This window comes from Vanrija pseudolonga, chromosome 4 (assembly GCF_020906515.1).
Source record: "Vanrija pseudolonga chromosome 4, complete sequence".
In the NCBI taxonomy this organism is placed as follows: domain Eukaryota; kingdom Fungi; phylum Basidiomycota; class Tremellomycetes; order Trichosporonales; family Trichosporonaceae; genus Vanrija; species Vanrija pseudolonga.
Genome location: NC_085852.1, coordinates 1,394,366 through 1,421,391, shown reverse-complemented (window position 1 = coordinate 1,421,391; position 27,026 = coordinate 1,394,366). Strand labels below are relative to the sequence as shown.

At 61.7% G+C, this 27,026-nt stretch overlaps 10 protein-coding genes across 10 annotated transcripts; 4 read left to right on the top strand and 6 right to left on the bottom strand.

Annotated features, from left to right (window-relative positions):
• Positions 1 to 131: 131 nt before the first annotated feature.
• Positions 132 to 2,812, bottom strand: ECU07_0330 (putative RING finger protein). The gene is made up of 5 exons (XM_062772355.1): positions 2,161 to 2,812; positions 1,223 to 2,117; positions 975 to 1,185; positions 565 to 933; positions 132 to 515 (listed from the first exon to the last, which is right to left on the bottom strand). The coding sequence occupies exons 1-5, from the start codon at positions 2,225 to 2,227 to the stop codon at positions 219 to 221; spliced, it is 1,839 nt and encodes a 612-aa protein (XP_062628339.1). The 5' UTR covers positions 2,228 to 2,812; the 3' UTR covers positions 132 to 218.
• Positions 2,813 to 3,140: 328 nt separating this feature from the next.
• On the bottom strand, positions 3,141 to 4,797 carry terJ_6 (Efflux pump terJ; the record flags this gene model as incomplete). Its single annotated transcript, XM_062772354.1, has 3 exons — positions 3,141 to 4,481; positions 4,529 to 4,614; positions 4,650 to 4,797. 3 exons carry the CDS (start codon positions 4,795 to 4,797, stop codon positions 3,141 to 3,143), a joined length of 1,575 nt encoding a protein of 524 aa, XP_062628338.1.
• A 683-nt stretch (positions 4,798 to 5,480) lies between these two features.
• MRPL31 (54S ribosomal protein L31, mitochondrial) lies at positions 5,481 to 6,000 on the top strand. The gene is made up of 4 exons (XM_062772353.1): positions 5,481 to 5,541; positions 5,582 to 5,742; positions 5,800 to 5,873; positions 5,924 to 6,000. Exons 1-4 carry the CDS (start codon positions 5,492 to 5,494, stop codon positions 5,954 to 5,956), a joined length of 318 nt encoding a protein of 105 aa, XP_062628337.1. The 5' UTR covers positions 5,481 to 5,491; the 3' UTR covers positions 5,957 to 6,000.
• LOC62_04G005798 (uncharacterized protein) lies at positions 5,977 to 8,562 on the bottom strand (the record flags this gene model as incomplete). The annotated part of the gene is made up of 7 exons (XM_062772352.1): positions 5,977 to 6,630; positions 6,667 to 6,774; positions 6,811 to 6,888; positions 6,932 to 7,240; positions 7,282 to 7,375; positions 7,422 to 7,482; positions 7,521 to 8,562. The coding sequence occupies 7 exons, from the start codon at positions 8,560 to 8,562 to the stop codon at positions 6,595 to 6,597; spliced, it is 1,728 nt and encodes a 575-aa protein (XP_062628336.1). The 3' UTR covers positions 5,977 to 6,594.
• Positions 8,563 to 9,767: 1,205 nt separating this feature from the next.
• On the bottom strand, positions 9,768 to 12,250 carry LOC62_04G005797 (uncharacterized protein). Its single transcript, XM_062772351.1, has 5 exons — positions 11,955 to 12,250; positions 11,290 to 11,895; positions 10,919 to 11,249; positions 10,379 to 10,864; positions 9,768 to 10,340 (listed from the first exon to the last, which is right to left on the bottom strand). The coding sequence occupies exons 1-5, from the start codon at positions 12,047 to 12,049 to the stop codon at positions 9,939 to 9,941; spliced, it is 1,920 nt and encodes a 639-aa protein (XP_062628335.1). The 5' UTR covers positions 12,050 to 12,250; the 3' UTR covers positions 9,768 to 9,938.
• Positions 12,251 to 12,619: 369 nt separating this feature from the next.
• sda1 lies at positions 12,620 to 15,369 on the top strand. The gene is made up of 7 exons (XM_062772350.1): positions 12,620 to 12,741; positions 12,797 to 13,116; positions 13,153 to 13,428; positions 13,467 to 13,828; positions 13,868 to 14,307; positions 14,358 to 15,145; positions 15,198 to 15,369. Exons 1-7 carry the CDS (start codon positions 12,670 to 12,672, stop codon positions 15,292 to 15,294), a joined length of 2,355 nt encoding a protein of 784 aa, XP_062628334.1. The 5' UTR covers positions 12,620 to 12,669; the 3' UTR covers positions 15,295 to 15,369.
• Positions 15,370 to 16,661: 1,292 nt separating this feature from the next.
• On the top strand, positions 16,662 to 18,896 carry SPAC2F7.02c (putative protein). The gene is made up of 4 exons (XM_062772349.1): positions 16,662 to 17,420; positions 17,489 to 17,938; positions 17,996 to 18,244; positions 18,293 to 18,896. The coding sequence occupies exons 1-4, from the start codon at positions 16,713 to 16,715 to the stop codon at positions 18,497 to 18,499; spliced, it is 1,614 nt and encodes a 537-aa protein (XP_062628333.1). The 5' UTR covers positions 16,662 to 16,712; the 3' UTR covers positions 18,500 to 18,896.
• A 327-nt stretch (positions 18,897 to 19,223) lies between these two features.
• gcv1 (putative aminomethyltransferase, mitochondrial) lies at positions 19,224 to 20,647 on the top strand (the record flags this gene model as incomplete). The annotated part of the gene is made up of 4 exons (XM_062772348.1): positions 19,224 to 19,349; positions 19,412 to 19,514; positions 19,552 to 20,250; positions 20,307 to 20,647. 4 exons carry the CDS (start codon positions 19,224 to 19,226, stop codon positions 20,645 to 20,647), a joined length of 1,269 nt encoding a protein of 422 aa, XP_062628332.1.
• Positions 20,648 to 20,960: 313 nt separating this feature from the next.
• LOC62_04G005793 (uncharacterized protein) lies at positions 20,961 to 22,514 on the bottom strand (the record flags this gene model as incomplete). The annotated part of the gene is made up of 7 exons (XM_062772347.1): positions 20,961 to 21,406; positions 21,458 to 21,542; positions 21,596 to 21,658; positions 21,712 to 21,746; positions 21,841 to 21,963; positions 22,182 to 22,225; positions 22,318 to 22,514. The coding sequence occupies 7 exons, from the start codon at positions 22,512 to 22,514 to the stop codon at positions 20,961 to 20,963; spliced, it is 993 nt and encodes a 330-aa protein (XP_062628331.1).
• A 2,035-nt stretch (positions 22,515 to 24,549) lies between these two features.
• On the bottom strand, positions 24,550 to 26,767 carry MET3 (Sulfate adenylyltransferase). Its single transcript, XM_062772346.1, has 3 exons — positions 26,459 to 26,767; positions 26,311 to 26,393; positions 24,550 to 26,197 (listed from the first exon to the last, which is right to left on the bottom strand). Exons 1-3 carry the CDS (start codon positions 26,570 to 26,572, stop codon positions 24,679 to 24,681), a joined length of 1,716 nt encoding a protein of 571 aa, XP_062628330.1. The 5' UTR covers positions 26,573 to 26,767; the 3' UTR covers positions 24,550 to 24,678.
• Between the last annotated feature and the right edge of the window lie 259 nt (positions 26,768 to 27,026).

Below are 27,026 nucleotides of genomic sequence, written 5' to 3'. Positions count from 1 at the left end.
GTCGGAATGGCCGACCACCGGGTGCGCAGCTCGGCGCCGATCGGCAAAATCGGAACCACCCTTAGATAACAGAGCACTTTGTATGCAGCAGCTTTGACAATGTCTCAGTGTCCTTCCTATCAGAATGCCTAGCATGCAGAGGGGAGTGTGACACGACGAGTCTCCAATGTAGTAGTGTACAACATTTATGTTTGGTGGGTGCGGCGGTGGCGCGCACACTAAGTCGAGGCCGTTGGGAACTTGCCAGGCATGACCGGCGACTCTGTCCCCGCGACCGTGGATGCACCGGCGACGTCTACTTGCAGGGCAGATGCCGACGGCATCGCGGGTAGGGGCTCGGCAGGCGGCGTGCCTGCGTTCTCAGTCGCAGCTGGAGCAGCACCCTCGTTCGTTGTGGCAAGGGCCGTGGTGGACGCCGCCGCCGACGTCTGCTCGGCCAGCATCTCCTTGATGGACTTGTTGCAGTATGGACACCTTCCCGAGTGTTCCAGAAGCCAGCTGTCAATACAGTCGCACTTGGAGGGTTTGTCAGCATCCTCTCTCTGTCGTCACCGCTTAACCTACGTGGAAAGTGTGGCCGCAGGGAAGCTGGCGCAGGGACGGCGCATCGTACATGATGCGGCCTGTCACCTCGCGTGGCATCGTAAAGTTCTCTTGGCAGATACCACACGACGCTCGGTGAGGCGGCAGCACGACAGCGGGGTTGGGGAGTCGAGAGTAGTCGATCTCTCCAATCGGTACAGGCTCGCCTGGCAGGTCGGCAGCGGGGTCATCCGGGTCGTCGGGATCTGGACTCGGCGGCCCCTCCTTCGGGTCGGGCACGTAGCACACGAGCTTGCACCGTAACAGGTCGACGTTGGACAGAGGCTCGGGTTGCTGCCGACCAGTGTCCCACTCTGGCATTGTCATGATGCCGGTTATTCTGAGGAGGGTCTGCGCACCTGTCAGCTGGGAGCCGCGGCACGAGCACTCACAATGACAAGGGCGATAGTATACAACAGGGCGAAGAAGAGAGTGAAGTAGGCGATGATGGCCCAACTGTAGGCGACGGGTACAAGCACTCCCCACCAGAGTAGTGGAGCTCCCCTGTAGCACGAGTTTGGCGCCGATGGAGCGGGGCGGAACAACAGAACATGGCCCAGGATGAACAGGACGACAATGAAGAATCCGGACCACGACGCGATCCTGATCGTCAGCCTTTGCCGTTTTCCGACTCACTCACCTGCTCGCCAACGCGTCCACTGTCGACACCCAGCCCTGTCTTCTACGCTGTCGACGCTCAGCATTGGTGACGTAGGGGGCGGGGTACGGCCCAAACGTCGTGCTTGACGACAACGGGCTGTTGTCGCTCACGCGAGGCAGTGTCGGGGTGGACAGGTTGGCCACTGCGGGGGTTTCTGCTGGGCGCATTAACGCCGGGGGCAAGGACGTTATTGTTGGGAGGCCGAGGGCCAAGCCTTGAGTCTGGTTATTTGTGGGTGCATCTGGAGGCTTGGACAGGTCGAGGGTTGTGCGCTGAGGTTGGGACAGGGCGAGCGATGCGGTGCTGAGACCTGCTTCAGCCGATTGTGTCGGTGACGACGATGGCCCGGGGGTCGAAGGGCCAGGTGACATCGCTGCGCTTGGGTAGCATGGGTAGAGGTGGAGAGCAGGGGATGACGCCGATCCTGGCGGCCTTGGCGCGATGCGGGCCGAAGGCATCGAGTGCATGTCTGGCAGTGAGCGGACACGGGCAAGTGGGATCGGCCGGGACTGCTCAAGCTCGGCGCGTCGTCGCCGCCTGCGCCGCCGCCTGAGGGCTGCGGCCGATGCGCTGCTGTCGTTTGCCGGACGCTCGACGTCAGGACGCGCCGCCGACGCCGCCATCGACGTAGCCTTGTTCTTTCGGTACGCCGCCCACGCGGTGACGGCGAGCGACAAGGCAACGAGGCCGGCGTTGGCGCCTATCCATGCCTCGAAAAGTTGGGGATGGGGACAATCGGCGGTGGGTTGGTTCTGCTTCCTATGGGGCTGGGTGGGCGACGGGAGCGTCGCCGCGAGGATGAGAAGCACGACGCAGGCCACTACCTGGGCCACCATCACGCCGTTCTTGAGCGACGAGATGATTCGTCTCCGTACTGCGGCGGCGGTCAGTATGGGCTATGCTGTGCGCGCACTCACTGCTTCGGCGACGGTGGCCAGGAGCTGGCTCGGGCGCCCCAACCTGCTCCATTGTGAAGATGGGCATTGTGCGGGGTGGCGTCGGTGGTGAGAGTCGCTGGTCGAGACGTGAAGGGGAGGAAGGCCGTCCCGCCAGCGAGGGAAGGTAGGGGGGAGGTCGAGTCGTTGAGAGAGTTCGAGTCGTGTCGTCTACAGGTTTTGAGCGTCGTCGGTCTCCAGAGTTCAAGGTCACGCAGTGGCGAGCGAGGTGGGCGCTACACGGCAAGGCGGTGCGTCTGGCTGGTTGGCTCTTAAGTGGCAAGCGGCTGCGAGTGGGAGAAGCCAAGGGAGGTGACGGACTGTGCGAAATGGGAGGGAGAGTAGGTGTGTGTGGGTGGGTGCGAGAGTGTGCGTGCCGTCGGCGGCGCTGTTGCGACGAGCAGACGAGCAGACGAGCGTCGAGCGTCGCGAATGCAGCGACGAGTGATGATCACGTCGCGGGTATGCACATCAGGTCGTGGTCGCGGGCGGGTGGCGCACCAGTGGCCAGCCGTGTGGTGTGACTGCGATGCGTTGAGCCGACTCGTGTCGTGACGCCTGTGCAGGAGTGAGGTGTCGTTACTGCTGCTGCAGCCGCCTAGGCGTGTGTGATTGTTGAGAGCCTGTCGTGCCGGGCGAGTTGCGTGTCGATGTGTTGCAGCAGTTGCAGTGCAGTCCGGGGCCGCGATTCATGTGGGCAGCACAGCACACCTTGGCCACCTGGCGTCGTTCCCGTCGGCCACCCCCTGACGCGCGCGCGGCGTGGTGGTGGTCGGCGATCTCTCTGGCAGCGGCGACTTCAGGGCCAAAAGTCATCATGGTCTCACTCTGCCCCTGTTATTGTTTTGACCACGACGTGTTCCTGACCCACTTGAGGATCCAGCCAGAGATTACGGCTCAATGCTCCCTCACTACTTATCATTGACGGCACTCTCGTACAGTTGGTGCATCTAACAGCAAGTCTATTCCACCCTCGCCTGCTCTACTGAATCAGCCTCTTCACTGCTCACCGCCTTGCGAGGAGAGCGGTAAAAGACAAAGAAGCCTATTGTCCACAACAGCATCCACCCAATCTGGAAGTAGAAGGACGCCTGCACATTGCTCCAGTTGTAGAAGCCGCCCGGGTTGACGGTGAACATGCCTGCCTGGATGGAAAAGGACACGACCGAGCCGACCTGGTACGACACCTGCAGCACAGCGCCCGCGACGCCCGACATCTCCTTGGGCACAGACGTCATGACGCCGACAGAGTTGGCCGCGAACGCAATCGTCATGCCACCGCAGCCAAGGATGCCGCCGGGGAACACGAAGCGCCAGTAGTCCTTCCCGACCTGGGTGCGCGACTGGGAGAACATGACGTAGCCGGTGATGGCGAGCGCCATGCCCACAAGGATGCTCCAGCGCGGCTTGGACAGGAGCACGGGTTTGGTCGAGAGGCAGATTGACACGACGAACATGGCGATGCCCTGTGGCAGGAGGCGCACGGCGGCAATGACGGGGTTGTCGTGGTGCACGTTGACGTACACTTCGACGAGCGCAAGATAGTTTACGCTCCACCACGCGTACACCTGCAGGCCGAAGACGATCCAGACGGTGAAGTTTGGGATACGCCAGGTCTTTGACGGCAGGATAGCCACGTCGTCGGGGAGGCGCGCCTCCCAGACAAAGAAGGCGGGGAAGAGAACAAACGAGAAGAGGAAGGGGACGAGGAAGGCGGCGGTGCGGAACCCGTACGACGCGCCAAAAGTCAGGCCGAGGATGAGGAGGACAATCGCCGCGAGCATGGTGAGCGAGCCGACGAGGTCGAGTTTGTGCCACTTGGCTTTGGCCTCAGGCCCCTCGTCGACCTCTGTCTCGACTACCCCGTACTCGCGCGGGTCGGGCACGAGGAAGTACGATACGCCGGCGACGGGCAGGACCAGCGCGGCGACGATGCGGAAGAACCAGCGCCAGGCAGTCATCTGCCCCGTGCCGGGGATATGCTCGATAAAGCCGGCGATCACCGTGCCGGTCGCGCTCGCGATCGAGCCGGACATGTTGAACAGGGTGAATGCGCGCCCGAGCTCGTGCGGCTCGAAGACGTACGAGATGAGGCGGTAACTCGCGGGGACGAGCATCGCGCCGGCAATGCCCGCCAGCGCGCGGAAGATGAAGAAGGCGTACTTGTTGGTCAGGAACGAGGTGACCAGGCTCAGCAGCCCGAGGAGGGCGAGGCCAGCGACGAAGGTGAGCTTGGGCGTGTACAGGTCTGCAAAGCGGCCCCAGAAGAGGAGAAAGGCGGCGAACGTGGCGGCGTAGGATGTCTGCGGGCGTCAGCCGCTCGGTCAGGCGGTGTTCCCGCGCCACGTACAATGACCCACGACTGCTGCTCGACGACAATACCCAGGTCGAGCGAGATGGGGTACGTGAAGAAGTAGAACGCGGCGTAGAACCAGACTGGGGTCAGGGCGCCGACGGGAGGCGGGACTCACTGTCGACGAACATGGCGAACGAGAAGACGAGGAGGAGCGACCACTTGCGCGAGGCAGAGAAGTGGGGCGTGTGGGTGGCGGGGGGAGAGTCGGCGACGAGCTCCTTGCTCGCGCCATCTGGCGGCTTGGACATCTCGGCGTCTGCCATGGTGCACGCGATAGGTCCCGAGGCGATAAGAGCGCCCCCCGCATGCACATATATGTATGCTCGCCGGCGCCGTCGGCCTGCATCCGGGATCCCCGACTCAGCTTACCGCCACGCCAAGACAAATTAGTAACCGCCCGATATCGTAGGCCCGAAGCAGGGTGGGGGAGGAAGGGGGGCGATGCCGGTCGTCGGCACGACACATGTACCTGGCGGGGGAGGGGCGTCTGGGCGCAAGTACCACTCGTCGCGGCATCGCTGTTTACGTTTACGGTAAACTGTGCGGCGTACGCGCACGAGGTGACGTGAGGACACACGACCACACCTGCTCCATCGTGCCGAGCGAGTCACTCCCCCACCCTCGTACGTCGCCTTTGTCATGTGCTCTCGGCCATGGCACCGCTCGCCCCCGGTCGGGCGTATGTAGCACTTGGGCGGGCCGTACGATATACTCAGCTGCTCAGCTGCTCAGCGCATCAGCTTCCCGTTCGACTCTGCATGCATAGGCCCGTCGAGGCAGCGCAACATGCCGGCTGCCTTCTGGGTCGGAGGGGGCCGGAGCCCCACAGACGGCCACGTGCTAGCCACACGAGTATACCCCCGCGATTTTCTCAAATGTCGGGCCAAGTCGAGACGACCGTGAACTTCGAGCTCAACTTCGAGCCGAGCTTGCTGTTCAGTCCACATCTCAGCAAACATGTTCGGCGCGTTCCGTCCCTCCTCGGTTTCGATGGGCGGCTTGTTGTGGTGAGTAGCGGCTAGCGACAGGAACGGCGCTGACGCCCAGGAAATCGCCCTTCCGCCTCTCGTCAACGCGCAAGGCCAACCTCCGCAAACGCCTCGCGCGGGTCGACGACGTTATTTCCGCCGTCGCCGCGTCGGGGGTGCAGACTAAGAGCCTGGAGCGGGCGCTGGAGCTTCCCAAGGCCAGCGAGATGCCTGCGCGGGGTGGGTCGGCTTGGCGAGGGAGGGAGGGAGGGAGGAGAAGCGAGCTGACGATGGCAGACAAGTACACCACCTTCGACCCCAAGGCCAAGGACTGGCGTAAGAGCGTGCACAAGGTGCCCAAGTGGACCAAGGTGGGTTGAAGAGGAGTCGTGCGTCGTGTGCCGTGCTGACCACCCACCAGTTGACATTACGCCAAAACCCCAAGGGTTTCTAGAGACAACGACACACTGCATGGCCATGTACAACATCCGCTTTGGACGATTAGGTTGGGTCGAAGAGAACAGGGGTTAACGGGGCTGTCGGGGAAGGAACGCGCAGGATAACTAAAACACTAACGTCGAAGAGAAATACCAAAGAGCGAAAGGCTTTGTGGGCTTTGTGGGCTTTGTGGGCTTTATGGCTTTGTGGGCTTTATGGGCTTTGTGGCTTTGTGAGGTTTGGCTTGCGGACCGCGGGCCGCTAGTGCGGACACTCATATTAACACGACGGGGCGATATGGATACTCGGCAGCATTAAGTGTTGATGACAGGAGACACTCAGAGCGTTGCAGGTTCACGGACATCGGGGACCGGAGAGGGTACGATTCGTCGGGCAGTGCAGAGGACATCGGCCAGGAGAGCGGCTGGGGACTCTGCACACGTCGGTAGCTCATTGCCTGCACTGTAGGGCAGTACAGGGGGCAGGTGCGGGGCACGAAGTCGGAGGAGCTTCGCGAGGCGGTGAGCCAGGAAGATCTGGAACTTCTCAAGCGCCAGACGTCAGGTCGCCGGATGGTAGATGGCACGGGCGAGAAGCCGGTGCTGTAGCCGGGTTGACGGGGAGAGAAGAAGCTTGATCGGAACAGGTACCAGGCTACGGCGCAGTGCGCTGGCGCTTGGCATACAGGCGCTACTGGTCAGCCCCCGCCGTCACGAGCAAACTCACGTGGTCGTGGGACCGGACAACCCAGGACGTGAGGCACTGGATAACATTGGGCTTGCTCGACCCGAGGGCGATCGCGGGGCTGACCGTGCAGCGCGTGTACGTGTCGTTCTGGTATCAGCGTTGGAGTCGACTCGCACGACTCACAAACTCGCCAAACACCCAGTACTCGACGGTCGTGACAGCAAAGTAGTAGACGCGGCTCTGGCGGCACTCGTCGTACACCTGGTGCCGTCAGTGTCGCTGCTCACCTAGCCTCCCGCCTCACCTGTGCCTGGAGGAGATTGACCTGGCCCGGCTCAGTCGTGGCCGCATCAGCTGACCAGTGCGACCAGGTGTTGGGCGCGCCGGGGGTGGCGAACTCCTTCATCATGGCGCCGCTGATTACGCTTGGCGGGCGCGCAATCACGACCATCGCGCGGTCAAAGTCGTTCAGCTTGTCGTGGAGGACCAGCGTACCGAAGCCCTCCCAGAGCACGCCTGGTGCTCTGTGCCACTCGTGCGTGATGGTGCCAAACTTGAACGTGTGGGCAGTGTCGCGGACCATGTGGAGCGCGCAGACCGCCGTCTCGAGCACCTGTGGTGGGCTGTCAGCGCAGTGACAGCCCATCTACTCACGTTTCCACGAAGCCAGTTGAGGAGCCCATTGTCTGGACCCTCCGGGTCAGTGCACTTCTGCGCGCTGAACCCCACGGCGAGAAGAGCAAAGATGCTGAAACGTCAGCTGGTTCTCCGAGCAGAACGTGCCTGCTGCCTACCTGTCGCTTCTCTCGCGGCGCGACTGGGGAATGGGAATGTCCGGGACGTGCTTCTGAAGGTCTGATTCGTGAGCCAGTGTCACACCAGAGGCTACTCACGCCGGAAGATATCCGCGCTCCAGGGCTTGCCAGCCTGCCACGAACGGAGCTCTCGGCCACTCGCACGCCCCTTCTCCGTCTCCTTGAAGCGCTTGGTCCACTCGCGTCCCATCTGCGTGCGGCCGCCCACGAGGGGGGCACCCCGCTGGGGCTTGCTGTAGGGGAGAATCGCCGGCCACGAGCTCCAGTACTCAATCGTCGCGAAGTGGAGATAGCTGTAAAGCTTGTCGGCTGGGTCGAGCTCCATGTTGGCCGTCATCGAGTACGGGTTTGGTCGGGCCAGGTTCTTGGGCGGGGGCGGGACCGGGGGCGGCGTCTGCCTGTGGGCAGACGGGTCCGGGCAGGCATGGAGCCCCCTGGCCTGCGCGTAGAGGTGGTTGAAGCCTTGCAGAGGAAGACTGTAGCTGTGCCCAGAACCCCCTGCCACGGGGGTCAGCCCGCGAATGGGCACGGCCAAAGAACCACTGGCCGTGGCCGGCGGCTTGGGGAAGGGGGCGGGCGGAGCTGGCTTGGAGCACGTAGGCTCGCTCAGCCGCCTGTTGTTCAGCCGCTCGCGCGAAGCCGACGTCCTAAGCGCGGGGCGGAGGTGGTCCGAGTGGAACCTGCGGTGGTTGGGCTCGTTGAGGGGCGGGCCGACGAACTCGACGACATCCTCGCCGCGCTTGCCGGAGCGGTGCTGGTGGTCCCTGGGGTCGCAGGCAATGTGCTCGGGCCCGACATCACACCGCTGTGCGCGGAGCGAGGAGAAGGACACGCGCGTGCGCAAGGTTTGAGCTGGTGCTGCCCTGTTGTGCGCGGACGGCTGGGGGGATGGCTCGCGAGGGACCGGGGCGGGGGTCACGGGGCGCGACGAGGGGGTTCGGCGATCATGGTTCGCCCTACTATCGTCGGGTCGGGTGCCGAGCCGACCCTCGCGAGCGATACGCTCGGCTGCAGCGTCGAGGCGTGCGCGGGCAGGCGGGGGCACCGGGGTGTGTGCCTCGGCTGGGCGGTAGACCTGCCTGCTGGTCGGGTGGCGGGCCGCCTCGGCAGGCGCCAGCATGATGGTCTGGGTAGTGGCAGTCGAGTGCGCCAGTAAAGAGTAGGGCGGCGGCGGGACGGGCGGGAAGTCTCGGTGGCGAGGGGCAGGCGTCGAGGTCGCGGGTATAGTCGTGACGGGGACCCAGTTGAGCGTGCGCGGGTAGTATACTGGTGCTGCCATGAACGGTGGAGGAGATAAGATTGGGAATAATTGAAGAAAGGGGGGACAAGGATGTAGTGAGTGGGGTTAAGTAGTTTCCCAAGTCAAGTCTCGAGTCGAGGTCAACAACATCTCGACGATAGCGGCGCTTGGGGCGCCGGGGATGGCCGGTTACAGCGGTATTCAGCGAGCGACGTCGCCGCCGCCGCCGCCGTCCACACGGACGCTGGTGACGCCCTACACATGTCAGTCTGGGGAGTCACGGTTATTGATGGTTGCTGCCTGCCCGATTGTTCGGCATGACAAAGGCAGCACCAAAGCTGTCCTCTGACAATGGGGTTCAATGTGGCGGCGTGGTCGGTGGCGCTTTCACGTGCTGCGGCGTTGCGGGGAATCGGGCGGACTCGCTCGTTATTACGCATACGCTGGTAAAGAGTGGGTCGATTGGCCGTGGTCTGGGGGTCAGGTGACCATGGTGGTGATGCTGTGAGCTTGACCGGCCTGCCTGCGGCCAAACTGTGTCGTGTGAGCGGTGTGTCGAGCCTTCGTGGTCACCTACCGATCACCGAGCGCCAAACGTGCACACACAAAAGCATCGCTGGCACGCCCCCATTCTTACGGCTGCACGGGCCGCCATGCCGCCGTCTGTAGTTCCGCCCGGTCTAGCTCGGTTCCGCTTACAGCCGGGACGCCGCAAGGACATCACAGCACAGACGACGGCGCGGCGTGGTCGCCATGGCGACTGTCCAAGGCTGTGGTGGCGCCGTGGCGGCGGTGTCACTCCCGGCCTCATCGGAATACTAAAACCCAAATAAGATAAGTAATCTCCACGGTGCTCACTGTATTAAATGACGCAATTACAGAGCGATCCTCGATGAGTAGTGGGGGCACACTGATCAGCGGCAAGGACCGGCCGCAGGGCAGCCAGATCATCATTGATAGCCGGTGCTCGTCAGTTGCCACCTCGGCCTCTCAGGTTAGTTTGGGGTTCTACCCCGTGCCAAATCCTAAAATGCCATATTTACATATCCGTGGAAGAAAGAGAATAGTGAGCCACGGGGATGGGCGTAGGATCGTCGTACTTGTTGGGTGTGCGCATTGCGGGGACGTCGTGACGTCAATGATGTTGTCGTTATGAGGACTTGCCGGACCGATAATTAGTATATACAGTAGAACTGAAAATGGTTTGTCGAGCATCGTGCTTGGAGAATTGCAGACGAGCGCCCTGGACAGGATGCTCAGGCGGCCACAGGGTGGCGGCGACCGGCGTGGGGGCGAGCAGAACCGCCACGCTTTGGGGAGGATGTGGCGGAAAGCGTGTCCGACGGGGTAGCCTTGGAAGGCGATCCCTCGTCATCAGTCACGCTGTGCTTGAGGAACTTGCCAGCGCCAGGGGTACCCTTGGCGCGACCGTTGTTGATAGAGTTGCGAGAGGAGCCCAATCCGCGTCCCTTGCGCCTGGAGGACGTCTTGACTGGCGTCTCCTCTTGGACGCTGACCTTGCGGCTGGCGTCGGGGAGTGTCTTCACTGGAGATTCGGTCGGCTTGGTGGGCTCGACGTAAGCTTCGTGTTCTGGGGCCTTGTCGGCCATGTACGGCTTGGGAGGCAGGTGCGAGATGTTCTCGTTGAGGGGCCTGAGCTGGATATGTAAGCGATGGCCTTTGGGACTAAACCTACAGCATGCTGACCAAAGCGCTTGTAGAGATGATCCACGGTGAGAACCTCGGCCAGGTTGCCACCCGAAGGCATGGGCGAGGCCGTGGCAGACGGCTTGGTAGGCTTGGACTGCACGGGGCTGACAGGGTACTTGACGGGCGTATTGTTCGGAACCTTGTTGCGCCAGTTGATGCTCGTTTCGGCCTTGCTCGGGAAGAGTTGCGGGTGGTGGTAAGCAGTCTTGGCCTCAGTGGCAATGTTGCCTGGAATCTGAAAGCTGTACACAGTCTTGGTGTTCGGGTCAACCAGCTGGAGAGGAGAGTAGGGGAAGCCAGGAACGCCCAGACCCTCTGTAGGAAGGGGCCACATGGCCCCGCTCGCCGAGTGGATGGCGTAGTCGGGGGAAGGCATAACCGGGGCAGTCTGCTGGATGTAGTCATGGGCATAGGGGTAGCCGACGCCGAGGTGGGAGCGGAGATCGACGTGCTGCATCACCTGGTGGTGGGCCTAGTGGACGGTGTGAGCTCAGAGGGTCTTAAGAAGATGACGGAGGTCACTCACTTCATGCTGAAAGGACGACGGAAATTCGCCGCCACTGACTGGCGCCACCAAGCGGGGGGCGCCTTCCTTCTTGATACCAATGATTTGGTGGTAGTCGCGGATAATGAGAGGGCGCCTCGAGCTTCCCGTTGCGGCACTGCTGTCGCTCATCACGCCAGATGAGACAGAATAGTAGCTGGACGATGACACGTTACGCGAGCCCTGAGTGTTGGATTCACGAGGTTGCTTCGACACTTTCTTCTCCGGCTTGTCGTCCGTGGACTCGACTGCGCGGACACCGAAGATGTTGGCCATGTAGGTGTTTTGGTCGGACACGGTTGCATCGACGCCGCTGAGAAGTCAGTGATGGAGCGCATCAATCAGTGACTCACCTCGGGTTCCTTGCATAAGGAAGTGAAAGAGGGCCATGAAGGAGCGGGATAGGGCGCTCGCGGGCTCCAGCCACCGGACGAATGGGCTTGGCCTTCTTGAGCTGCTCTTGACGCCATTGGGAGAGATGACTAGTGTCCTCGGTCGTCTGGGCAGTGGGATGGGTCGAGAGAGGGCGCAGGGTATCCTCGCTGTCCTCGGCGTGGGTAACGGCGGCGGGAACCTTTGAGTGGCCGGTAAGTGGGAGAGAGCCAAGGTCACCGGGCTTCTGGCGGCTGGGGGAAGACTCCATCTCAGCGGCGAGCAGGCGGCGGCGATGGTGGATGTATGAAAGGGGCTGGGGCCCGAGGAAGATCTCCAGAGAGGTGGACGACGTAGAGTCGGGGCCGGTGGAAGGGGTAGTGAAGGAGACGTCACCCGAGGACTCGGTGTTTCCAGGCGTGTGGAATGGGTCGTCGACAATCTTCATCGACGAAGTGGATTTAACTGAATAAGGAGTGGAGGATGACATTGATGAAGGGGGATGCTCACCGGGAGAGCACTCGATGAGGGGAAGGGAAGTGTCGGCCGGGGTGCTGTCTTCAATAGCAGGAGACGTGGTGGTGGATCTGTTGACATGTCAGGGAAGGGTCATTAATGGGAGGGAAGACGACGGTAAATGACTCACTTATTGTCTGCCTGATTGCTCAACGATTGGTCGGCAGATGCAGTCGACGGAGTAGCGACGACTGTGATGTCGACTTGCGAAGTCGAGGAGGACATCCCAGAAGTCAACCAGCGAGGAAGATTGGACGAGTGATGATGTACAGAGGCTTAGAGTCCGCACAGAGTGGTGAGGAGTCGTCTGTCGGTGGTTGGAGTGGTGGTCAGAGAACGCGGTGGTGTGTAGTTTTGAGGTAGCGAGTGACTTAATCAATGGAGGGGCAATGACTATGTAGGGAACGCAGTGGATGAGGAAGGAGAGTGACAGAGGGAGGATGAGAGGAATGATGAAAAGAAGGGAGAGCGATGAAGGGCAGTTTTATAGACAGAGGGGGGGGGTGGGGAGGGGGAGGGGGGGTGGGAGGCGGCAGTGGGTGAGGCAAGACGGGCCCAGAGTTTGCCTCGAGTTGTCTTCCTTGCGCTGCAGCCACCATCACCTGCACCGCGGCGCCGCGCGCCAGGCGCGACTGTTTTGATGGACGTCACAGGTGGAGGTCAAAGTAATGTCTGGTGGCAAATCTGGGATAAAATGAAGAAAAACGGAAAACAAATAAAAAGTCGGCAGACCAGGCAGCGGCCATGTCCAGGAAGTTGTTGGTGGTGATCATTTGGTGTACTGCTCGTTTGACACCTCCAAGCTATCCTTGCATAGCAACACCATCAGCAGCAACAACGCCAAGATGGTCAAGTCCCGAGTTTCGAGGGGTATCCTCCTCACCAACAACCTGCCCCAGCTGCAGAACCTCATCAAGGTTGGTGGTGCTGCTGCAGCGACACTGCACGAGACTCGCCGCTCACATCTCACAGCGTGACCCCGTCGCGTACAAGGAGGAGTTCATGGTCCAGTACAACCACTATGTCTCCCTGCTTCGCCTCCAGACTGTCGCTCCCGCCGCCGGATCGTCGTCGACCTCGAACGAGAAGTCGACCGAGCTCTTCGGCGAGCTCATCACGTTCGTGAGCCAGTGCGCGACTTGCTACCCGACCATCACCAAGGAGCTCCCGCAGCAGCTCCGAGCTCTCCTCCTCGGCACTGAGGGTGTCATGGCCTTGACTGGTGACCTCCGCGAGACGGCCGTCCGTAACCTTGTCATGCTCCGCAACAAGGACGTTATCGACTCTGTCGAGTGAGTTGCATATTCCAAAGCACAGCTGACCTCCAGGCTTCTCCAGACTCTCCTCCCCCTCCTCCCCCAGGTGTCCAAGGACCTCCGTTCGACGATCAGGAGCACCATCCTGACTGACATCAAGACGTCCAACCAGCGCACCAAGAACCACCGCCTTAACCGCATCGTGCAGGGCCTGCTGTTCGGCATGATCGAGAGCGGCATGGGCGCCGAGGTCGTTGGAAACAAGGGCAAGGGCAAGGGCAAGGAGCAGGGTGGTGAGGCCATGTGGGCCGTCATGATGGTTCGCGAGCTCTGGCGCAAGGGTGTCTGGTGAGTGGGAGTGGTGTGACGGGCACTAACGACGGCAGGACCGACGCCAAGACCGTCTCCATTGCGGCCCTGGCTGTGTTCCACCCCAACACCAAGGTCCAGTCGGCGGCTATTCACTTCTTCCTGGGATCGGACACCGATGCTGATCGCGAGGACGACTCGAGTGACGAGGAGGACGCGGTTGTTACCAGCCGGCGCAACGTCAAGGGCATGGAGCACAAGATGGGAGTTGGCAAGCACGGCAGGAAGCAGCAGCGTCAGCTGGAGAAGCTGAAGAGCGGCCTCAGCAAGAAGAGGAAAGAGAAGGCGGCCGCCATCTCGGTCAACTTCCCGGCCTTGGAGTTGTTGAACGACCCCCAGACGTTTGGCGAGAAGCTCTACGACAACTTGAGCCGCTATGGTGAGCTAGGCAGTGCGACGACTCAGCTGACTTTACCAGACAAGCAGTACACGCTCGAGCACAAGGTTCTCATCATGCAGCTCCTCTCGCGTGTCATGGGCGCCCACAAGCTCTGCGTTCTCGGCTTCTACAGCTACGTCATCAAGTACCTCACGTACCACCAACTCCAGGTTACGCTCATCCTGGTCGCCCTCGCTCAGTCGGTGCACGAGCTCACGCCTCCCGACGTCCTCACTCCGGTTATTCGCAAGCTCGCTCAGGAGTTTGTCCACCCCGGTGTCGGCGCCGAGGTCATCGCTGCGGGTATCAACTCGATCCGCGAAGTGTGTCGTCGTCAGCCCTGGTGTATGGAGGAGGACCTGCTTAGCGACCTGATCGAGTACAAGAAGTCCAAGGACAAGGGCGTTGCCACTGCCGCTGGTGGTCTGCTGTCTCTCTTCCGTGAAGTCAACCCTGGAATGCTCAAGCGTCGCGACAGGGTGAGTTGACGACAGGTCTGCGTGTAAGAACCAACTGACATTCTTCACAGGGCAAGACGGCCAGCATGGGCCTCATCGATGGCCAGGTGCCTGAGTTTGGCCGCACCAAGGAGGTTGCCGACGGCATCGACGGCCTTGAGCTCCTGGAGGAGCACTTCAAGAGCATGCGCAAGGAGGCCAACGGCGGTGTCAGCGACGACGAGGAGCTCGAGCTCGACGAGGACGATGAGGCTGGCTGGGACAACTGGGATGTCGAGTCGGAGGACGACTCTGACTCGGACGAGTGGAACGACGTTTCGTCCGACGGCGAGGACTTTGAGATCAGCGACTCGGAGGATGAGGACGACAAGCCCAAGGCCAAGAAGGCGCGCCTTTCCAAGAAGGCCGATGCCGACGAGGACGAGGACGATGACGCCAAATCTGTTGTTTCCACCGCCACCTCGACTGCCACCGAGGTGCGGAAGATTTCGCTTCTGGCACAGCAGAAGATCCTCACTCCTGCCGACTTTGCCCTACTCAACGAGCTCAAGCTCAAGGCTGCTCAGAACGCAGTCGAGCAGGGTGGTGGCTCTGCGGCCAAGCGCAAGCTTGCTGCTCTCGAGGCGTCCAAGCGCAGCGTTGGCGAGGACGAGCAGAACCGCTTCCTTACCGAGAGCGAGATTCTTGGCGCTCGCAAGAGGACCAAGCAGGACTACGAGGAGCGCATGGAGAGCATCCGCAAGGGCCGCGAGGGCCGCGAGAAGTTCGGCTCGCTGAAGGGCAAGAAGATGAAGGACGCCCCAAGCTCGTCTACCAACCGCGAGAAGGCGAGGAACAAGCCATTGATGATGGCCATTCAGTGGGTAGAGCAGGCCATTCGCTGTTGTCATTCACCACTAACACTTTTGCAGCTCCAACAAGGTTGTGCAGAAGAAGAAGGCCTCGCTGCGCGACAAGCAGATGCGTCTTCGTGCTGCCGTCGAGAAGCAGAAGAAGTCAAAGTTCTAGTCGGGGAGGCTCTTGCGTCTTGTTGCTGCATCCATATGTTTCATTCCTGTAATCTCTATGCATTTTTCAATTGGCATTTAGCAATGTATCGTCTGGGCAGATCGACGTTGCCATTAGCTTTTGTTTTTTACGTTTAGACCCAGAAACGTGGTGACGGTCAAGTCTGGTCAATCAGGTTCAACAACCTAAAAAAGCTAAAGGCTTCGCGTAACGGGGGGGTATTACCATAAGAGGATATTGGGACCCCGTGTGGAATGCCTTCTTTGGGTTAAGGGAAAGCAAGCGCGCAGGGGAGTTTAGTTGAGGCAAGGCCAGCGGCAGTCTGGACGCGCGCCCAAGGATTCCGAGCAAGCAAGGACCCACGCGCTCGCGCGCGCGACGGCAGCAGCAGCGGCGGCACGCAACGCAAACGCGCTTGCGAGCAGGAATGGCGCGTACGAGACGAGGCAGACAACAAGAGATTCAAGGAGCAGCAGCGCGTGGGCGTCGTGGCGCGGGCCCTGGGCTGGGCTGTCGCGTCGGCGTCGTCGCGCCAGCCAGGAGCGATGAGCCAGGAGTGGAAAGAGGGAGCGAGGGGAGAATTGGGGCGATGGCGGCGGCGGCGGCGGCGACGGGGGCAGCGACGACGACAGAGGGTACTGCGTCTCTGCATCCCATGCGTCGAGCGACGTGCCACTGCTGCTTTGAGCGAGGCGGGGAGGACGCCGGTGTGGGGTGGGTGGGGGGGGGCCGTTGTCGCGTCTGGCTGGTGCTCGGAAGCATCTTTGCCGTACCAGCCGCCTGGGCCATCCATCAACGGCGGCGGCAGGCACGTCCAAACCATGCTGCACGCTGCTGCCCCTTCTCCCCCCCCCCACCTAAGCCTGGCTGGCTTGACCCCCCGCCCACGCCCGGCCGCACCAACCGGCCACCGTCATTCCCCCCCCTCGTCTCGCCTTGCCTCGCCTGCACCCCCCTTCCCCGCCCATCCCAAACCACCACCACCAACAACAGCCAACAGCCAGCCAGCAGTAGCCCAAGCAACCAACCAACGACGCACTGCTCCCCCTTTTACCACCAACAACCTTGTTGCCATCAGCGCATAACAATCATCATCCACAACAAAGCAACAACAATAACTATCAATCACAACAGCAGCAGCAGCAGCAGCAACAGCAGCGACAACACTCTCCCTATACCCCAAAGAGGCAAACGAGACCTTGCCCTCCCAAGACACCACACACCCACCAGCCACCCCAGCAGCCAACGGGCCTACCCTTCCTCCCATCGACATCCACCACCGCCTTTGCAGTCAAGGTCAACCGCACGGTCCGACTTTTACACACCACCCACTCCCCTCTCCCCCTCTTCCTCTTCCCCTCCCCCACCCCCTCTCTCCAACACTCACCCCCCCCCCCCTCGTCACGTAGGACGAGGAAATGGCAACATCTTCGGGCGCACCGCCAACTAACACGGCCGACACTGTCCCTCAAGCGGTTGGGTCGTCGGCCGCCAACACATCATCCGGCGCGGATGTCTCTTCTCCCGCCGCAGCTTCCTCCTCTGGCGCCGTGACCGGTCAGCCGCCAGCCGAGTCGGCTGCCCCCGCCACCGTCGCCGCTGCGACGGCGGATGCTTCGTCGTCGTCGGCGACAAAGGCACCGACCGCGCCAGCAGCAGCATCGGCCACGACTGCCAAAGGCGGCAGCGCCGAAAAGGCTCCTGCTACTGCTGCTGCCTCCGTGCCTGCTCCAGCCGTCAAGTCTGTGCCGGCCAAGCCAGCGTCCAAGAAGAGACGGAAAAGAGGCGGTCTCGCGTCCATTTTCGTGGTCCTCGGCTGTCTTTCAACCGACGACTTTGAGGACATTCCGCCTGCAAAGACGACCGCGGCCTCGAAGTCCACGAGCCCCAGCCAGCCGTCCGGTTCGGCGACAACTGCTACGGCAGCCAAGACGTCCGTCGCGCCTACAGCGGCGGCGACCAAGGACTCTGCCGGTGCCACCTCGAGACAGCCAGACGCTGCGACCAATGGCGAGAAGGTCGCGGACAAGGCCGTCGTTGACAAGCCAGCGTCGACCGCGCCAGTGATCCCCCTCCCAGACGGTCTGGTCCCGGCGAGTGAGCCCACGACTGCGCCCCTTGAAGAGGTGAGAGCGCCGCCCCATCTGCATTGAGCTTTGCTCGTCGTTTCCTTGTGCTGATTCATTCTCTTTAGACTGCTGGTCTCACCTCTGCCGCTGTTCAGGCTCCCGGTTCAGGCTCAGAGATCATCCACCAGCACATGCTGCACCGTAGCGAGTCGGAGCACCACCTCCCTCACGCCCACGCCCACGCCACCGATGCCCACAACAAGACGGACACGAGCGGCGGCTACTCGGACCTGAGCGACTCGGAGGACCCTGATGCCAGCGCCGGCTCGCAGGAGCTGCTGTACGGCGACGACGACTACGAGGACGAGGAGGACCGCTTGATTGCACAGGGTGGTATTGGTATCCCCGTTGATGAGGTGCGTGTCGCCGCTGGCGAGATGGCGAGGTACCCGTCGCTGACAATCTCGCAGCACGGCAACCCCGCGCCATTGTTGCCCGAGATCGACAAGAGAGACACTGGCCGCAAGTGCTTGGTGCTTGACCTGGACGAGACACTCTTGCATTCCAGTTTCAAGGTGAGTAGATCTTGGTTGCCCGCTTTGAACGGACAACCACAGGCTAACACGTTACAGATGCTGCCATCCGCGGACTACATCGTCCCCGTCGAGATTGAATCGCAAACGCACAATGTTTATGTTATTAAGCGCCCCGGGGTCGACCACTTCCTGTCTGAGATGGGCAAGATTTATGAGATTGTCGTCTTCACCGCAAGTTTGAGCAAGTATGCCGACCCTGTCCTGGACATGCTCGACGTTGGCCGCGTCGTCCGCCACCGCCTGTTCCGCGAGAGCTGCTACAACCACAAGGGCAACTATGTCAAGGTGGGTGAAGCTGGAAGGCTAGGTTGGAGCAAAGCTGACCCATCCCAGGACCTCTCGCAACTCGGTCGCGACATCTCGACGGCCATAATCATTGACAACTCGCCCGCTTCATACATTTTCCACCCCAACAATGCTGTTCCGGTTTCGACGTGGTTCAACGACCCGCACGACACTGAGCTCACCGACCTTTGCCCGTTCCTTACCGATCTGGCTACCGTGGACGACGTCCGCGGCGTGCTCGACGGCAGCATTTAATACAGCGTTTCTTTGCAGCACCACACTACAAACAACCTTCACTAGTCTCTCTCGCCCATCCACATCGTCCCACCACAACCACGTCCACCACACCACGCCCCACGCCCCACGCTCCACCACCGTCACCACCCATTCACATTGGCCGTCGTCTAATCATCGCCTGACTGGACTTTTGCCTTGATACTTCCCTCTACATTTGCGCATAGTCGTTCGCACTCCACGAGATACCCCGATACCAACATTTGTACACTTTGCCTTCCGCCGTGGCCTGCCTCTTCATCGCACCCCCGCCCGTCCCTTATTTGTTACTGCCTCGAACCCCTAGTCAATACATTCTTTGTCTGCACATGGCGCATTGATTATCAGCACATGCACAGTATGCAGTGGTAGAGTCGAAGTGAAGCTGTGGCAGCAGCAGCATGGCCGCATCGCAGCATGGCAGCTTGGCGGTTGATGCCGAATGGGCCGAAGCGCCTCTGTGCCTTGTTCGTCGCTGGCGGTTATTTCCAACAGCCATGAGCCGAAGTTCCAATGACGGCGTTGGAGTCTGGCGTCGGTTTGGTGTTCTTGGACGACCCGATTTCCAAGGACGCGGCCTTGTTTTCCACAGCGCTGAATGGTCGACCGAGACTGTCCTATCGAATAAAAGCCAGCATCCCCCAAGCCCTCGTCTCGTCCTCTCACTCTCTCCCCACTCTCTCGCACGCCCACAAGCACAAGCACAATGCTCGCTGCCCGCTCCTCCTCCCGCGCCACGGTGGTCGCTCTCGAGCGCCTCGCCGCTACGCCCGCGACGGGCCGCCTCGTGCTCCGCTCCCTCTCGACCTCGGCCCCCGCTTGGGCCGACAAGGTAAGTCGCCAGGTCGCGATGCTCGCGTGCATGCGTTCGCTCGCTCACACCCCGCCTCACAGCTCAAGCGCACGCCGCTGTACGACTTCAACGTCAAGAACGGCGGCAAGATGGTGCCCTTTGCCGGGTGGGACATGCCGCTGTCGTACGGCGACGTCGGTCAGGGTGGGTGCCGCCTTTGTGTGATCCAGCTGACGCCCAGTCGCGGCCCACAAGCACGTCCGCGAGAAGGCGGGCCTGTTCGACGTCTCCCACATGCTCCAGCACGAGTTCACCGGCGCCGGCGCGCAGGACTTCCTCATCTCGCTCACGCCGACGTCGCTCGACAAGCTGGCGAACAACACGAGCTCGCTGTCCGTCCTGCTCAACGACGAGGGCGGCATCATCGACGACACGGTCATGACCAAGCAGGCCGAGGACGGGTCCAAGTGGTACGTGGTCACCAACGCCGGCCGGTCCGAGGAGGACGTTGCGCATCTCAACGCCAAGATCGACGCGTGGAACGCCGCACACCCCGACAAGCCGGTCAACTGGAAGATCCTCGAGGGCTACGGCCTCGTCGCGCTCCAGGGCCCTAAGGCCGCCGAGGTGCTCCAGGCGCTCACGGGCGCCGACCTGTCCGCACTCAAGTTTGGCGGCTCGCTCTTTGCCGAGATCGGCAAGAACAAGGTCCGCTGCCACATTGCCCGCGGCGGATACACTGGCGAGGACGGCTTCGAGGTGTCTATCCCGCCCGAGCACGCCGTCGGCGTCACCGAGGAGATTACCGCCAACCCCGACGTCTGGCTCATTGGCCTCGGCGCGCGCGACTCGCTCCGCCTCGAGGCGGGCATGTGCCTCTACGGCCACGACCTCGACGAGACGATCAGCCCTGTGGAGGGTGGTCTTGCGTGGCTGATTGGTGAGTACCCGACGGAGCAAGCGGCGCAGGAAACAAGCATGCTAACCCTCCGCTAGGCAAGGACCGCCGTACCCCCGAGACGGCCAACTTCCCCGGCCAGAGCCGCATCCTCGCCGAGCTCGGCAAGCCCGGCCCCTCGCGCCGCCGCGTGGGCTTTGTCATTGCCGGCTCGCCGGCGCGCGAGGGCTCCAAGATCTTCGACGCCGACGGCAAGGAGGAGATTGGCGTCGTCACCTCTGGTATCCCCTCGCCCACGCTCGGCACAAACGTCGCCATGGGCTACGTCAAGAACGGCCACCACAAGAAGAACACAAAGGTCCAGATCGAGGTCCGCAAGAAGCTCCGCGAGGCCACTGTCACCCCCATGCCCTTCGTCCCCACCAAGTACTACAAGTAAACAGAGAGAGAGGAGTTTTGTTAGCATTCGCGCGCGGGGTTGAGAGAGAGAGAAGGAAGCAAGCCAAGGTCACCCCGCCCGACAAGGACACCTGCGTTGTGCCATAGTTTGAGAGATTTCATTACGAGCCGCTGTCTGTCATGATATTTGGGTTATCTACAAATGAGGTATTGACGTCGAGCGTGCATCGAGTGTCCGTGACCTTTGTTACAAGGGTAAGGAGAGGACGCCGGTTCCTAACCGACGGGAATGGTACTAATCACAATGACTACCGAGTTTACCAAATGACCAGAGGCGAGGGGACGCGACATGTTTAGAGAGCGCAGGCGAGGGCACCGACGAGGGCCGCTCCGAGGACGAGAGCGGACGCAAGAGGCGTCGACAGAGACGAGCCACTTGGCTTGGCCGACGCCGAGGGGCTGGTGCTGACCGAAGGAGCAGCGGGGGCGTTGGTCGCGTTGACGTCGGGGGCGGCAACGGGAACTGGCTTGGGCTTGGGGGGAAGGTCGGTGCTGCCGACAAGACCGACACCGTAGGCCTTGGTGGTCGCGCCGTCAAGGACCCAAGAGAGGCCGCCAAAGATGTGTCCGATGAAGATCTCGTCGTGCCACGTCTCGTTGGCGTGACCAAGGCCAGTGTAGAAGGTACGACCAGCACCGGCAGCGCCCGGGCTGAGAGGCACAGCCGACCAGGGGGACTCGATACCCCAGGCAATAGGGTGAGGGTTGCCCTGGTTGGGTCCACCGTCGCCACCGTCGTCTAAAACAAGTCAGATCCGTGCCCCAGAAGCATGGTGAATTCTCTACGCACTGTTGTACGACGACTGGTTGACGGTCAGGTAAACAACAGCCTTCTCGTTGCGGGGGTCGTTGTTGAAGTAGTAGACCTCCTCGGGCTGCAAACGCCGTCAGTGAATCTGAGGCTGAATGTGGCAGTACGAATACTCACGTAGCGCCACTGGTCGGGGAGGTTGACCGTCGACGGGTGGTTGTCATCGAGGCGGAGGAAGGTCTGCGGAAGGCTGTCAGGGATGGTTCTAATGATAGACGCTGTAATGCACGTACCGCGTTTTGAAACGACGGGTGGTAGTCGAAGATGCCTGAAGGTTTAGCAAAAAGGTACATCGTGATGCCGTCCGTCGACCAGCACCGCACGTGGCGGTGCTTGTGCTTGGCGACAGTGCAAAAACTCACCGCCCTGGGTCTGGCGGAACATGGTCGAGTTGGTCAGGGCCGTAGCGGCGCAGTGGACGCCCATGTAGTGGCCACCGTTCTGAATGTAGCGGTGGAAGGCATCCTGGCCAGCCTGATCGAGGACTGGTGTTGTGTTAGTGTTGTGGCTTGTGTGGCTAGTGGCATGGTGGCAGATTCAAAAAGTGTTGTGCCAAGAAAGGGCGTGCCGCGCGCCGCGCCGGGGAATGACCTAAAGGCGGGGGCCGATCGCGTTTTGAGATCCCGGCGCGCGAGATCCGTGCACCCCAGTATGCAAGTAGGAGACTTACCATCGTCACCCGAAGCAGAAACAAACAACAGACTGTCGAAGAGCGAGAGGTACCCGTCGTTGAAAGCACCCTTGTCCCTGCGGAGTGTGTCAGTCTCCACACATACTCGGAGGCTTGAACGCCACACTGGATGCGGGATGAAGCAAGGAGTGTATGTGTGTCGGCTCACTCTGTAAAGTTGAACGCAATGCCAAAGCGATCCGCGTTCTGTCCAAGCACCTCGATAGCAGTGGGGATCGAGTCGTGACGGAATCCCGTGGTACCGGTGAAGACGAGAACGCGGGGTGTGTGAACGGGGCCGTCTGCTTGGACGAGGCCGGCGCCAAGAACGAACGCCGAGAGTGCTGCGGCGCCAAAGCTAAGCATGTTGTCGGGTGGCCAAGACGAGGTTTTGGGTGAAGAGGTAAAGGAAGGAGCCAACCCTGTTGGGGTGATGTCAAAGCCCCGCTTGGGGGTGGTGAAGAGGGTGAGGGTGGCTAAAGGGGAAGGGGGGTGGTCGAGGTCGCCAGCGAGCAGGCTACTAAAGTCGTAGACGTGTGTTGGGAGGTTGGTGAGCTTGTCGCCGACGGTGGTGAACGCGGGTAGTCGTCGAAGGAAGAGAAGGAAGGGGTTCTTAAAAAGGAGTGACTGGAGAAGAGAAGTGAAGTGAGGGGTAAAAGTGGATGATGTCCATGCGCAAGTATAAGGCTGGAGCGGCAGGTCAGTGTCTGTGACCACCACCGCCAGAGAGTGACCCAAACAGGGCGAGTGAAGGGGGGGGGGGGGGGGGCAGGGGGTGAGAGGAGGAGGGTTGGGTTCCGAGGCACAGCGAGGTACGCTGTGTACACACACACTACGCACGCACAAGCACACCCATCTTCTTCTTGTCAACCGGGCACTCTACAAAGACCCTAGATGCTCGACCGACAGAGGATGGCGCGCACCGGCCGGGGGCAACAAGCCAGCCAGTCAGACACAGTGTGTGTCGTCAGTCTTGCAGCGCCCCAGAAGCAGCGCCCGAAAGATGGGGGCGAGCGGGCGTGCAAGGCGAGCAGTGTGTGTGTGTCAGATAGCATTGCAGCAGACGGACGTCGACGGCAAGCAAGGCAGACGACCGACGGTGGACGGACAGGCGGCAACCCTTACCCCTTGATTGGATGCCCTTGGCATTCGATCCGCAGGCGGGCAGAGGGCTGCGGGCGGCGCGGGGGCGCGGGGTGGACGAGCAAGCCCCCGGCCGTCCCCAGGTACTGCGCCGCGCCCCGCGCGCCGTACGCGCGCGCCGGCGCGTTGTTTTGACCCAACTGCAAGGAATGCAAGGCACGTCGCCTTCCCTCTCTGTCGGCCGACTGTTACGTTCCCGTCGTATAGGCATACCCCGTTCTCACACGCGTCACCACGTAAAGTACCCGAGGCGCGGACCCGTAGCGTAATCAGCTCATGGCCATTCATGCCCGCTGCTGCTGCAGCGCAGGGGCAGGCGGCAAGCTCGGCTCGTCGGCTCGAGCAGGCGACAAGAGCAACAGCCGCTGGCTGGCTGGCTGTGGGTCGCCCTCAACCCGACGGCAATCAAGCCACCTGGCATTCCATTCCACCGACGACGACGCGTCCCTCTGCCCTCTCGCCCGACGCGCATTCGAGCATTTGCGCAGTCGGCCGACGGTTGTTATGCTTTTCTCCTCGTCGTCGAGTTGTCAGTCTTCGTTACCTCATGCAGGTCGGCCGAGGCGCTGTAGGTTGGGGCGGTCGTCGACATCAACACCGCCGATGCCGGTGCCGGGCGGAGCGGATGCGGCTGTGGCTGCAGCGGCAACGAGAGCGGCGCAGCAGCGGGCCTTGTCGCCATGACAATGGGCTGTTTTGGGACACGGTAGCTGCAAAGCAATGCAGCAAGACTTCTGGCAGCAGCGGCCCAACAGAGTGCCTTGGAACTGTCAACGAGCGCCGCGCGGATCCTTGGGGTCCTGTCGGGCGTGCGCGCCCAGTGTCTTGGTCTGCTTGGGACGAGTGCTTGTTGCCGCCTTGCCCACACGGCCATTTCATGCATGTCTCGACGACGGCGTCCTTTGGCCGCTGCAGTGCGCTTGCTGTAGTAGTGGGCGCGGCAACGCAACAAGACGGTTGTTGGTGTCGCTGCCCAGCATGCCCAGCCCGTGCCGTATACTACGACGTTCGCGCGGTCTGTTTTACAGGTTTGGGTCACCATGAAACAGGAACCCTCAGGAAGCGGCGGGGGTGAGTGGCTCTGACCCCTGGCCCACCCTGTCATGACGGTCAACTCGTGGCTCTCGTGTTGTGGCCCAACCCTTCACATCCTTGGACGCCTCGCCGTCCCGCTCTCCCGCGACCGACACGGCAATCCTCACGGCACTAGTCCCGAAACTCAACCTTGCTTGAAGCAAGCTTGCTTCTGCTCGCGTGGTTGTAATCAAACATAATACAAAGTGGCATTGTTCTACTAATGTGGTTTAATAATGCAAAAACACCCTTCCAGCGTTGTACAGAGGAGGAGGCAGAGACGGCAGCTAAGCGGCAGAGTCGCGTGTATTGTTTAGATGAGGTTCTGGCTCTCGAGGATCATGATGATCGAGTGCACAATCTCGGGGACCGAGTCGGTGCGGAGGTCGCACGTAAAGTCGGCGTTGGTGGGCGCCTCGTAGTCGTCGAGCTCGCCAGTGCGGGCGCGCTTGTAGAGACCGCGGCGGTCGGCCTTCTGGCAGTGCTCGAGGGGAGTGGCGACGTGGACGAGGAAGAAGTTGCCACCGGGGCCGGTGACGGCGTCACGGATGGCCTTGCGAGAGCGCTCGTAAGCAGCAGTGGGGGCAGCGATGACAGCGGCGCCGGCCTTGGTGAGCTCGGAGGCGACAAAGCCAATGCGGACCGAGTTGGTGTGCTTGTCGTCGGGCGAGTAGCCAAGCTCGGGCGAGAGCTCGGCGCGGATCTGCTCACCGAGCAGAAGCGTAACCGAGCGGCCACCGTGCTGCTGGAGCGTGACCTGGAGGGCACGCGCGATCGTGTCCTTGCCCGAGTTGTGGAGACCCGTGAGCAGGATGGTGAAGCCCTGCTTGGGGCGAGGGGGGTACGAGTCGCGGAGGACCTTGACGACACCAGTGTACGAGAACCAGTCGGGGATGGCGGCGCCAGTGCGGAGACGCTTGCGGAGCTCGGTGCCCGAGATGTCGGCGGTGGGGGTGCCCTTGGGGACCTCGTCGACGGGCTGGTACTCGTCCGAGCCGGGGAGGTAGGTCATGGCCTGGAAGGGGACCATGTCGATGTCGAGCTCGTCCTTGTACTGGGTGACGAGCTCCTGGGCGTCGTAGGGGCCGTAGAAGTCCTTGCCCTGCGAGTTCTTGCCGGGGCCGGCGTGGTCACGACCAACAATGAAGTGGGTGGCGCCGTAGTTCTTGCGGATGATGGCGTGCCACACGGCCTCACGGGGACCAGCCATGCGCATGGCAAGGGGGAGGAGGGCGAGGTGGGCAAGACCCTCGGGGTACGAGGGCATCAGAGCCTGGTAGGCGCGGACACGGGTGTAGTGGTCGACGTCTCCGGGCTTGGTGAGGCCAACAACAGGGTGGATGAGGACGTTGGAGCGGTGCTGGCGGGCGGCGCGGACCGTCAGCTCACGGTGGGCACGGTGCATGGGGTTGCGGGTCTGGAAGGCGACGACCTTGCGCCAGGCGAGCTTCTTGAAGTGGGCGCGGAGCTCGGCGGGCGTGAAGCGGAGCGAGACGTAGTCGTAGTGCGTAGGCGCCTGGACAGCCTGGACCTTGCCGCCGACGTAGAACTCCTTGGTCTGGTTGTGGAGGTACGCGACAGCCGGGTGAGCCTTGTCGTCGGCGCCGAGGACCTTCTCGGCCTCGACAGCCTTGTCGGGGCGGTAAATGTCCTCGACGGTGAGGATGGCCAGGGCGGCATCGTCACGGAAGTCGCGGAGGGCGACGCGCGCGCCAGCCTTGAGCTCGAGGCGGGCAATGTCCTCCTGCGAGACATCGAGCGTGATGGGGATGGGGAAGAGGGTGCCCTGGCGGTGGCCGTTGGTGGGGGCGAGGCGGAGGGTCTCGACGACGCTGACGGGGGTGTTAGCAGGTGGCAACTTGTACGAACTCGGCGTGCCGGTGATAACGGCGAGGCGCGAACGGCGACTGGTGCCGCCGCCGCCGCCGCCACACGCCCAACTCACCTCTTGTAGTCGCGCTCGTTCATGAAGCCCTCGAGGGGGGAGAAGCCGCCGTTGAGGATGAGCTCGAGGTCACAGAGCTGGCGCTGGAAATTGTTAGCTCGGCACGTTCGTTGGCTGGTCTGTGGAGTAACCCGAAGCCACCACATACCTCGGTGAGGAAAATGTCCTTGAGGCCACGGGCCTCCTCAGCGAGGGCAATGTGCTGAGGAGCGTCGCGGGCGACGAGGTCCTTGAGGATACCACCGTGGGGAGCGTTGGCCATTTTAGTAGGAGCGGTGGGTCTATGAATGTGGGAATGGGGGAGGAGAGAGAGGCGTCGAGGAGGTCGATGATGATATAGACGGACGGGGCGAGTATCAGCTCAATGTTGGGAATAACGTGAGTGCCAGCTGCTGCCCGGGACATCGCAAGCGTCAGTCAGCGAGCGAGCACCACTGCCACCTGCACATGCTCGCTCGGGAACGTTTGCGTGCTTGTCAACTTTTTGCCTTTCTACGTCACTTTGGAGTCTTGGTATTCCAGATACCATGGACAGGTCTCCACAGTGCTGCGCGGGGATCCCACTGAGCGCGACTGTATCGGCCGTTGAGGCACCCAGTGTGTCGGCTAATGATTCAACGTTTTTGTCAAGATATGCTGTGATAGCACGCCATCGGTTACTCTCAATAATCTCGAACGGACGACGACAAGTGGACGCGAAGACGCCACTGCTGCCG

Excerpts from the sequence above, each read along its gene's own strand:
- ECU07_0330 (XM_062772355.1), bottom strand. The coding sequence starts at position 2,227 with ATGCCCATCTTCACAATGGAGCAGGTTGGGGCGCCCGAGCCAGCTCCT. Across the intron at positions 1,186-1,222 it reads GTGGACGCGTTGGCGAGCAG|GATCGCGTCGTGGTCCGGAT; the intron begins GTGAGTGAGTCG and ends GCTGACGATCAG. Across the intron at positions 934-974 it reads ATACTATCGCCCTTGTCATT|ACCCTCCTCAGAATAACCGG; the intron begins GTGAGTGCTCGT and ends ACAGGTGCGCAG.
- MRPL31 (XM_062772353.1), top strand. The coding sequence starts at position 5,492 with ATGTTCGGCGCGTTCCGTCCCTCCTCGGTTTCGATGGGCGGCTTGTTG. Across the intron at positions 5,542-5,581 it reads TCGATGGGCGGCTTGTTGTG|GAAATCGCCCTTCCGCCTCT; the intron begins GTGAGTAGCGGC and ends GCTGACGCCCAG. Across the intron at positions 5,743-5,799 it reads CAGCGAGATGCCTGCGCGGG|ACAAGTACACCACCTTCGAC; the intron begins GTGGGTCGGCTT and ends TGACGATGGCAG.
- LOC62_04G005797 (XM_062772351.1), bottom strand. The coding sequence starts at position 12,049 with ATGTCCTCCTCGACTTCGCAAGTCGACATCACAGTCGTCGCTACTCCG. Across the intron at positions 11,896-11,954 it reads AGCAATCAGGCAGACAATAA|ATCCACCACCACGTCTCCTG; the intron begins GTGAGTCATTTA and ends ACATGTCAACAG. Across the intron at positions 10,865-10,918 it reads CGTCGTCCTTTCAGCATGAA|GCCCACCACCAGGTGATGCA; the intron begins GTGAGTGACCTC and ends ACCGTCCACTAG.
- sda1 (XM_062772350.1), top strand. The coding sequence starts at position 12,670 with ATGGTCAAGTCCCGAGTTTCGAGGGGTATCCTCCTCACCAACAACCTG. Across the intron at positions 12,742-12,796 it reads AGCTGCAGAACCTCATCAAG|CGTGACCCCGTCGCGTACAA; the intron begins GTTGGTGGTGCT and ends CACATCTCACAG. Across the intron at positions 13,429-13,466 it reads CTCTGGCGCAAGGGTGTCTG|GACCGACGCCAAGACCGTCT; the intron begins GTGAGTGGGAGT and ends TAACGACGGCAG.
- SPAC2F7.02c (XM_062772349.1), top strand. The coding sequence starts at position 16,713 with ATGGCAACATCTTCGGGCGCACCGCCAACTAACACGGCCGACACTGTC. Across the intron at positions 17,421-17,488 it reads CGACTGCGCCCCTTGAAGAG|ACTGCTGGTCTCACCTCTGC; the intron begins GTGAGAGCGCCG and ends CATTCTCTTTAG. Across the intron at positions 18,245-18,292 it reads ACAAGGGCAACTATGTCAAG|GACCTCTCGCAACTCGGTCG; the intron begins GTGGGTGAAGCT and ends GACCCATCCCAG.
- MET3 (XM_062772346.1), bottom strand. The coding sequence starts at position 26,572 with ATGGCCAACGCTCCCCACGGTGGTATCCTCAAGGACCTCGTCGCCCGC. Across the intron at positions 26,394-26,458 it reads AGGACATTTTCCTCACCGAG|CGCCAGCTCTGTGACCTCGA; the intron begins GTATGTGGTGGC and ends AACAATTTCCAG. Across the intron at positions 26,198-26,310 it reads AACGAGCGCGACTACAAGAG|CGTCGTCGAGACCCTCCGCC; the intron begins GTGAGTTGGGCG and ends CACCCCCGTCAG.